Below are 10,000 nucleotides of genomic sequence, written 5' to 3' on the forward strand. Positions count from 1 at the left end.
CTAAACACTCTTACACGTATGTATCTCATCAAAAGCCGTGAGGGCGTACAATGTCAAATATCATATAGCCCATATCATGTCCTTAAGAGGCGAAATATTCAGCCTGTAGGACAGTAAGCATTCTCTCTTTCCTTTTTTTTCGGATTCCAGTGAACAACTATTGCCTTTAGGCCAACTAATGGCTCAATCATTACTGACCAGTACGCCCTCTAACCAGTTCTATGTAATCTGACCGGCTGCTTTATTTACTACACTTGAACCTGCCTATAACGGACAAACCAAAAGTGGTTCTTATTGATAGACGGTCGTTATGGAAAGGTGAATGATATGGGGGGAAATAGTATGGGATATTTTAGGGAGGTCGAAATGGTCAGGTGGTCGTTATCTCTCTCTCTCTCTCTCTCTCTCTCTCTCTCTCTCTCTCTCTCTCTCTCTCTCTCTCTCTCTCTCTCTCTCTCTCTCTCTCTCTCTCTCTCTCTGTCTTTATATTGCGTAAATCCTTCAAGAAATAACATCCCCTCCTTCCTTCCTTCCTTCCTTCCTTCTTTTTTTCCCGTTCTACCCCGCTCTAGCTCGCTCTCTCTCTCTCTCTCTCTCTCTCTCTCTCTCTCTCTCTCTCTCTCTCTCTCTCTCTCTCTCTCTCTCTCTCTCTTACTCCCCCCACTCTCTCGCTCTCTCTCTTTTTCTCTATCTATTTCGCTCTCTGTCATTTTATCTCTCTCTTTTATCTCTCTCTCTATCTCTCTCTTATCTCTATATCTCTCTCTATCTCGCTCTTATCTCTCTCTCTCTCTCTCTCTCTCTTATCTCTCTATCTCTCTCTATCTATCTCTCTATCTCTCTCTTATCTCTCTATTTCTCTCTTATCTCTCTATCTCTCTCTCTATCTCTCTCTCAGCTCTCTGATCTCTCTCTCTATCTCTCTCCCCCTCTCCCCCCTCCTTCTTTCTCTCTCTCTCTATCTCTATCTCTCCCTCCTTTCTCTCTCTCTATCTATCTCTCTATCTCTCTCTTATCTCTCTATCTCTCTCTTATATATATATATATCTCTCTCCCTCTCTCCCTCTCTCTCTATCTCTCTCTCTCTCTCTCTCCTTTCTATGGCACTGCAACCCCTCCACTTCCACCCCCAACTCCACCCACCCCCAGGTTGTGTCTCTCCGTTTAACCTCAAGTCGCCAAGGAGAGCTGTCAAGACAAAGGGCAAAGAGAGGTTTGGTGCGGTGTATATAAGACCGGAAAAACTAAATTTGGCTCACAAGCATATAGAGTTATCTTTTCTCAGTAGGACATCAGTCTCTCGTATCCCAGACAACAAGGGTGAGTTTTGGACGATTTTCTTTACCTTTCGTAAATCCCAAAACAGATTGAATGCTAAAGGTCCACGGACATATTGTGTGTTTAAGTGAAAAAGAAGAACTTTTTTGTATTGATGTAATTTTTTTGTTTATATGTATATATGCTTTGTCTTATTTTCCCCTTTTTGTTGTTGACATATCTATAATAACAAAGTTCAAACTTTTCGACATTCAAACATGTTATTTACTTTGATTTTTGTTAGATTTTTCTGTTGTTGAACGGGTTTGTGCTATTTTATATTTGTTAAAGATTGTGTCATTGTTTTCTTTCGTTCATCTTAAAAAATCCTGCTGTCTGTACATTCGTTTTATTCATCGTTATATCTATGCTACTCAACGTACATCTGTGCGATTGAATTTTGACGGGTACGATAGTAACACAATTCAGCATGAGAAATGAATGCCATATGCCATACATTGGAGAGAAAACACAGACAATAATAGACGCGTACAGTATACTCTTTCAACGTGTAGATTTTTCCTGATATAATTAACGAAATTCAGCCAGCCACATTGCAAAATGCTTCTGTCATTCTGTATAGAAATATATGAAGAGATCAGAAACGTAAAGGTCTCAAAGTGTACAACAAATACAATAAATTAAGAATAAGAACAAAATGCAGATGCAGTATCAAACAGAATAAGATCCCAAGATTCAATGATACTTATTCCTGTTGTAGTCTAACAAACTGAAACTGAGCATTGTACATGAATAACCAATGCAGTAAGCTACATACACATAGAAGAAGCTGTGCACTGCGTCTCCGCAGTAACACAATGCGCAGATAACTCACCGACACTGACACACCATCCGTCAGTCTGTCTCGGCAGTCAAGACCCTCCGTTGTCTTTCGAAAGTGAGAGGTTGAAACACGCTAGGTTTACTCTTCAGAGTTACTGGCCTTTAGAAGTAGTTGTTTTTTCCCGTCATTTTGGCTGTCAAGTGGCTGCGTTGTCTTTCGTAAGCCAGACGTTGAAACACGCTGTGTTACCCTGCGACGTGCGTACGAGTCGCTTGCATTTGCTTTTGCTCTCGCTAGGAATGTTCTGAGATGCATGTATGAAAGACTGTACGGTTTGTCGGATAAAACTGTATGCCAAAGGCTAAGCTGAGGAACACTGTTCGGGTTGTTTCTTGAAAGGTGTAAGTACATATTATCTGCTTTAGATTTCTTAAAACCGGCAAAACGGTTTAACCTGTTGAAAGTTATCTCCGATTGTCAACAATGTTGGCAGCGATCGTGTTAGGTGTTTTGTAAACTGGGATAAAACTCGGCATAGGGTAAGAAACATAGATCGAGGAAAAACGGCCAGCTGCTCACGGTAACCGGTCAAATATAATTATGTTGTATAGTGTTGTTAATTTGCTGTTGCTGTTGTTTCTATTGTTGTGGTTGTGGTGAGGGAAATGGTTGTTGTTGTTGTTGTTGTTGTTGTTGTTGTTGTTGTTGTTGTTGATGATGCTGTTGTTCTTCTTGTTCTTTTTGTTCTTCTTGTTCTTCTTCTTCTTCTTCTTCTTCTTCTTCTTCTTTCTAGTGTTTTTCTCCTTGCTTTTCTCGACCTTATGCTTGTTGCTCTTACTGTATTGTAATTTTAATATTATGTTATTTATTTTGTGTTGCAGAAGTAGTGATGAAGCTGACACTAGTCCTTTGCGTCTTGGCCCTGTTCGTCGCTGTCGTCTTCGGCAGTGGTAAGTCTGTCTGTCTGTGTGTACGCTCGTTTTTCCTAGTCAGTGTGAATGCCATTCGGGTGTGTTAATTCCAACCCTACATTAAAAAGAAACCAATATACCATATATTGCTCTACACAAATGTATGTTTGTGTTCCATGGAAGTTTTTTTTTTTTTTTTTTTAAATCAGACTTTGGATGCTTTGTGGTTGTTTTTCACATTACTTTTTAACAATTCGTTATCATCATATCATCTGTGACGCTTTATATTGTGCTCATACAAAGTACTCCTAGTCGGATGATTACCAGCTATTGTGTTTTCAGCGTAGCAATAGGGCCCGATATTTAGACGAGACAAGTATAATGCCGACGAGTCGAAGACGAGTCGCATTATACTTGTTCGAGTCTAAATATCGGACCCTATTGCTACGATGAAAACACAATAGCGTTTATATAGCTATTCTGACATTAAATTCTGTGTTAAAATCATGTTTTTGTCAGCAACAAGTACCAGAATGGTCCATGTCGTTGATTGCAGACGACGGTTCACTTTCCGCATGAAGCCACGGAAATAAGCGAACATTGAAAAACCCACGGACATGTATTACGGAGAAAACTCGAGGTAACCGGATGTTTAGCATTACGTCAATATGCTAGGAATCATATGACGTCATGACGTATCATGCTTGCCTACGTATATTGTATGTTCGAAAGTCTGACTTCTGTTGGGAATTCGCGTGGTGAAGACTGCGGTAAATCTGTAGATGATAAGAGAACAAGGATTGTCTCAGAAGAAACGACTAAATGTTTCAGACCGGTAACTTCATTTCAACATTGCACTATACAATGGACGTTCTATGTGACAGGAGAGTTTGCTGATTTTGTGTTAAACATTGGAGAGATCGTCTGCTAGAATCAGAGATAGGTCGCTTCAGATTGCAGCTTCTGGAAATTTGCAAGGTTTGTTGCCTGTTAAAGAACTGGATTTTACACGTAATGTATGTCATGTACAGTAAGCAACAACAAAAACACACACAAAGCAAATGGCATCGTCTGTCGACTAGTCACAGAAACAAACCTGGCGAGGTATGCGTGTACTTTATACACGTGGAAGAAACCGGAACCATGCGTCTTTGTTATCGACAATATGCTTTTGGATATTGAGTAAAATGGCCGACTTCCGCCGCATTATGCTTTGATGATCGGAAGAGACCATCCAATCACAGCCCCCGAATTCCCCCACGTGTTCATCAGAATAGCTATATAATGATATGTTAACTATAAAAACATTGTCCAATTCCATCCTTGAATCCTATATAACGACGTCCATGGACGATGAAGTCACTTTGGATTTGACTAAAGAAACTCTTATCGGACAACCCTCACGGCCATCGACTTGAAGTTGAGAACAACAAATATGTTGAGGTCGTTCCGTCTGCCTTGCTGTATGTGCATGATGATGTGCACTGATCATGTTATTAACACACACAAAAGTATGATACCTTCACCATTTTTATCAGTTAACAACCCTGTGAATTTAAAAAGGCTCGAATGCCGTTATCATATGCAAGCAACATTATTCCTTGAAATAGTTTTAAATGTTGACATCTGAGGACAACCAGACTGTTTAGCATTCCCTATTGTAATCTGTGTAGGGGGGCACGGACATGTCAGTTTTAACGACAGTCCTCACTGCAGAGCGCAACACGGCCACGGCGGGCACGGTGATGGGCACGGTATAAATTATAACTAGTACTATGGTGCCCGAAAACTCTGTATTTTAAGGCGTGCGTCCGGGTTCTCAAACTCGCTTTGTTTTGAAGAAGTGGAACGACAGAAAAGAACAAACCGCTTCTTGCCCTCGGTGTGTTGTTCGCCTATCTATACCATAAAAAACCAATAAAAATTAAGAAAGTAAAAGATTGCGCAGTTTCCTTTATGTTGAATTGTTGACAGTTATATCACCAGGAGAAGTTACGAAAGTAATGAGAACGATTAAAGAGAGGAGGGTTGGTGTTTCAGCATTCGCATAGGTGGCTAAAACTCGTTACACTGAAACGTAATTGACCAATTGTTATATTACACAGAGGTTTGACGCAGACGAGGCAGTGTCGTGCGCGCGCATTTTCATTGGCTAAGTCCTCCACAATTCCGACACCAACAGGCGTTCGGTGTTTTCTGTCCAATTTTCAAATCTGACTCATACAAGTCCTCTAAATATCATAATCGCCATGTCCCCAAAACTGCATCCCCATTCCGTGATATTTGAACACGAACTGTTTGCAAAACTCTGCCCAAACATTCGCTGCTTTTTAATGTTCCACGTTGTTTGTCCGAATGTTAATTCCATCGACTCGGCCAGAATTGTGAGTGTTTGCATGTGCGTGCATGACTCAAGACATTGCCTTAAAATCCAGAAGTTTCGGCCATCATCGAATTTAATGTCATTTGCTTGTCATGTTAACACCGCTTTTCAGTGTTGACATCTACTTTCAGAGTTGACATCTACTCTTAGTGTTGACGTGTAATTTTAGTGTGGATCTACTTTCAGTGTTGTCATCTACTTTCAGCGTCGATATTTACGTTCAGTGTTGTCATCTACTTTCAGTGTTGTCGTCTACTTTTAGTGTTGATATCTATTGTCAGTGTTGACATCTACTTTCAGTGTTTACATCTATTGTCAGTGTTGACATCTATTTTCAGTGTTTACATCTATTGTCAGTGTTGAGATATATCTACTTTCAGTAACAATGTCTACTTTCAGTCTTGACAGCTACTTTCAATGTTAACATCCTTCAGTCTTGTTTAAGTCAGTTGACCAAAGAGGGAAACACTGCATTGTCAGTTAACCTAAGGAATCATCTATCATTAGCTCAAACACCAGAGCTATGTCTTAAGATCCTAACTTTTGGAGGGGGTAAGAGGACGTGTGGGGGGAAGAAGAATGAGCGATAGTAATTTTGTTTTATTTGTTTACATGTACACATCCGGCTCTTCTTTTGGTTCCTATTCACTCGACTCCCCCTCTCCCCCCTCCCCACCCCCCTACTTTTTGTCCAGAGTGGGGATGTTTTGATAAAATAATTTAATAATGTACGCTGGTGGCTAATTCGCTGCAAAAAAAATTATGTGCGGAGTGAGGATGTTTTGATAAAATAATTTCTTCATGAACACTGGTGGCTAATTCGCCACAGAAAACATTCTGCAGAGTGGGGATGTTTTGATTAGATAATTTCTTAATGGACACTGGTGGCCAGCCAATTCGCCGCAAACATAATCTATGCAGAGTAAGGATGTTTTGATTAAATAATTTCTGAATGAACACTGGTGGCTAATTCGCCGCAAAAATGTTTTCTGCAGAGTAGGGATGTTTTGATTAAATAATTTCTTAATGGACACTGATGACTAATTCGCCGCAAAAATGTTTTCTGCAGAGTAGGGATGTTTTGATTAAATAATTTCTGAATGGACACTGATGGCTAATTCGCCGCAAAAAAATCTCTGCAGAGTAGGGATGTTTTGATTAAATAATTTCTTAATGGACACTGATGGCTAATTCGCTGCAAAAAAATTATCTGCAGAGTGGAGATGTTTTGATTAAATAATTTCTTAATGGACACTGGTGGCTAATTCGCCACAAAAAATTCTCCGCAGAGTGGAGATGTTTTGATTAAATAATTTCTTAATGGACACTGGTGGCTAATTCGCCGCAAACAATACTATGCAGAGTGGAGATGTTTTGATTAAATAATTTCTTAATGGACACTGGTGGCTAATTCGCCGCAAACAATACTATGCAGAGTGGAGATGTTATGATTAAATAATTTCTGAATGGACACTGATGGCTAATTCGCCGCAAAAAATTCTACGCAGAGTGGAGATGTTTTGATTAAATAATGTATTAATGGACACTACCCCCCGCGGGTTAGGGGGAAGAATTTACCCGATGCTCTCCAGCATGTCGTAAGAGCCGACTAACGGATTATGTTTCTCTGTTTACCCTTGTTAAGTGTTTCTTGTATAGAATATAGTCAATTTTTGTAAAGATTTTAGTCAAGCAGTACGTAAGAAATGTTAAGTCCGTTGTACTGGAAACTTGCATTCTCCCAGTTAGGTAATACATTGTACTACGTTGCAAGCCCCTGGAGCTAATTTTCGATTAGTGCTTTTGTGAACAAGAAACAATTGACAAATGGCTCTATCCCATCTCCCCCCTTTCCCCGTTTGCGATATAACCTTCGTGGTTGAAAACGACGTTAAACACCAAATAAAGAAAAGAAAAAAAGAAAGAAAGAATGGACACTGGTGGCTAATTCGCCGCAAAAAAATTCTGACCCTGCAGAGAAAGCAGGCAGGATGTTGGTCATTATTTTGTATTGGGTCCAAAAGGAGGGATGGTCTTACGTATTTCCTATTCAACTCGACTCCCCCTCTCCCCCCCTCCCCCCCCCCCCCCCCCCCCCCCCACTCTGGACAACAAAACAAAAAAAAATCCTTGCGCTTAGAACTGTACCCACGGAATACTCGCGATATAAGCCTCATATTGATTGATTGGTTGATTGATTTCATGTAACATCCTGGCCTGATCTGAGAACGTGAGCCAAACTCTTGTCACGAGAAAGACTCTGTGCCTTTAAGGCGATGTGAGGCACTAAAATCACCAAATTTAAACTTGGAAAATACGTGGAATAACTTAGTTTTCTGGGTAGTTATTGAAGTGACTTATAAAAAGAAATGAAAAATATGTCAATACTACAGGACATGGACTGCCGTTGCTATGGAAACTGGCTTAAACAGCGCCATATTGGATTTCTAGGAAACGGTTTTACAGCAAAGTCATACATCAGAAATGCTTAATATTTGGCACAAAGATACACATGACCTTTATCTACAATCATATAGAACAATTTTTTTAGAAAATAATACAGTTGAATTTATATAAATTTTTGAAATAAGGATGAATGAATATGCGGTTACAAATTCATTTATCCTTATTACAAAAATTATTATAAATTCAACTGTAGTCTTTAGTAAAAATATCGTTCTATATGATTGTCGATAAAAGTCATGTGTATCTTTGTGCCAAATATCATGCATTTCTGATGTATGATGTCGCTGTAAAACCGTTTCCTAGAAATCCAATATGGCGGCTGTTTCCATAGCATTCACATATTTTTCATTCATAGTTATAAGTCACTTTAATAACTACCAAGAAAACTAGCTTATTCCATGTATTATACAAGTATAATTTTAGTGCCACACATCGCCTTTATTTTTTTTTATTTTTTTTTCTTTCTCTCATTTTCTTTCTTTCTCTCATTTTCTTTCTCTCTCTCTCTCTCTCTCTCTCTCTCTCTCTCTCTCTCTCTCTCTCTCTCTCTCTCTCTCTCTCTCTCTCTCTCTCTCTCTCTCTCTCTTTCTTTCTCTTTCTCGATCTCTCTAACTGTCTCTCTTTCTCTTTCTCTTTCTCTCTCTCTCTCTCTTTCTCTCTCTCGCTCTCTCTCTCTCTCTCTCTCTCTCTCTCTCTCTCTCTCTCTCTCTCTCTCTCGCTTGCTCACTGGCTTGGCGTGTTTATCCATGCACCGTAAGGCCTTGTGCAATGTGTTTTTTTTTTTTTTTTGTTTGTGCCAAGCACATCATTGTGGGGCTTTTAATGAATAACATGCAATATATTTTCTTTCATCCTTCAACATTTACCACATCGCCTTTAAGACACATACGAATGCACAAAAGCACGTTAAGCCTCGCAAAACATTTATCACTGTAAGGAAAACTATGAAGGTAAAGAGTTTGTTGTTGTTGTTGTTGTTTTGTTAATATAATAATAATACAATGATAATAACTGGACATGTTTTAAGTGCCTAACCTATGGCTCTAGGCCCTTTGCAGAAGAACATATACAGAATAGAACAATTAAATGTACAACCTACAGGGGCGGATCAGTTGCTTTGTAAGGGGGGGTGCACTTTGAATCGAAAGTGAATGTGATGGGCGCGAAGTGCCCGAATTTGCTAGGGGGGTCCGGGGGCATGCCCCCCCGGAAAAAAAATGTTTTGCTCAAAGAAGCAAAATGGTGCCATCTGGTGCCATTTGAACTTATAAATGGTCTTAGAATCAGCTTTCCAAATGTTTTATTTTTTTTTTGGCTGGAGGGGGGGTGCACGTGCACCCTGTGCACCCCCCCCCCCCCTCGTCCGCCCCTGACCTACATAACACAATTAACCATACGGACAAAAAACACCACATGTACTTTTCACACAATATTGTTGTTGTTGTTATTTTTGACACTGGTAAATTAAGGTATTTTACCTTTTCTTTCGTTGTCTCTCATTCTGTCAAATCTGGTGAATAAACTTGTTTCGGGGGTATGTATATTCAGGAATGTTCTGAACAGAGCATATCTTCGTAAACTAAGAAAAAAAACATGTCTCTTTTCTCTCACTACAGGCGGACACGATGCTGGCCATGGAGACGCTCACGTAAGTTACATTTTCTGTTAAGCTTGTTTGTTTGCTTGTTTGTTTGTTTGATTGTTTGTTTGTTTGTCAGTTTGAGTTGGTATTTATGTGTGTATGTGTATGTGTGTGTGTGTGTGTGTGTGTGCATGTGTGTGTGTCTGTGTGTGTGTCTGTGTGTGTGTTTGTGTGTGTACGTGCGTGCGCGCTTGTGTGTGTGTGTGTGTGTGTGTGTGTGTGTGTGTGTGTCTGTGTCTGTGTCTGTGTCTGTGTGTCTGTCTGTGTGTGTGTTTGTGTGTGTGTGTATGTTTGTGTGCGTGTGTGTGCATGAGTGTGTGTTTATGTGTGTGTACGTGTGTGCGTATGTGCGTGCGTAGGGGAATGGCTCCTAATATGGACCGGCTCCTAATATGGACCACCTTCTGTTCTGACAAACTAACGGCGCTAGAGCGCTCAAAAAAGTTTTATTTGCTGTATTCACCCTCTCTGGATAACTTGCACATGTCAAAACAGTT

The 10,000-nt window shown here is 39.9% G+C and overlaps 1 protein-coding gene and 1 long non-coding RNA gene across 2 annotated transcripts in view; both read left to right on the forward strand.

Annotated features, from left to right (window-relative positions):
- The window catches only part of LOC138978812 (uncharacterized), a 155,851-nt gene that overhangs the window by 52,522 nt on the left and 93,329 nt on the right, over positions 1–10,000 (forward strand). The gene's annotated exons all lie outside the window — the stretch shown is intronic.
- LOC138978810 (antifungal protein-like) overlaps positions 2,086–10,000 on the forward strand; it is a 10,786-nt gene continuing 2,871 nt past the window's right edge. Inside the window, exons 1-4 of the mRNA XM_070351594.1 lie at positions 2,086–2,215; positions 2,983–3,051; positions 4,686–4,766; positions 9,478–9,509. Coding sequence (XP_070207695.1) covers positions 2,991–3,051; positions 4,686–4,766; positions 9,478–9,509 — 174 coding nt within the window. The 5' untranslated portion in view covers positions 2,086–2,215; positions 2,983–2,990. The remainder of the gene's footprint in view (positions 2,216–2,982; positions 3,052–4,685; positions 4,767–9,477; positions 9,510–10,000) is intronic.

The sequence above is a fragment of the Littorina saxatilis genome, linkage group LG10 (assembly GCF_037325665.1).
Source record: "Littorina saxatilis isolate snail1 linkage group LG10, US_GU_Lsax_2.0, whole genome shotgun sequence".
NCBI classification, from domain to species: Eukaryota; Metazoa; Mollusca; class Gastropoda; order Littorinimorpha; family Littorinidae; genus Littorina; species Littorina saxatilis.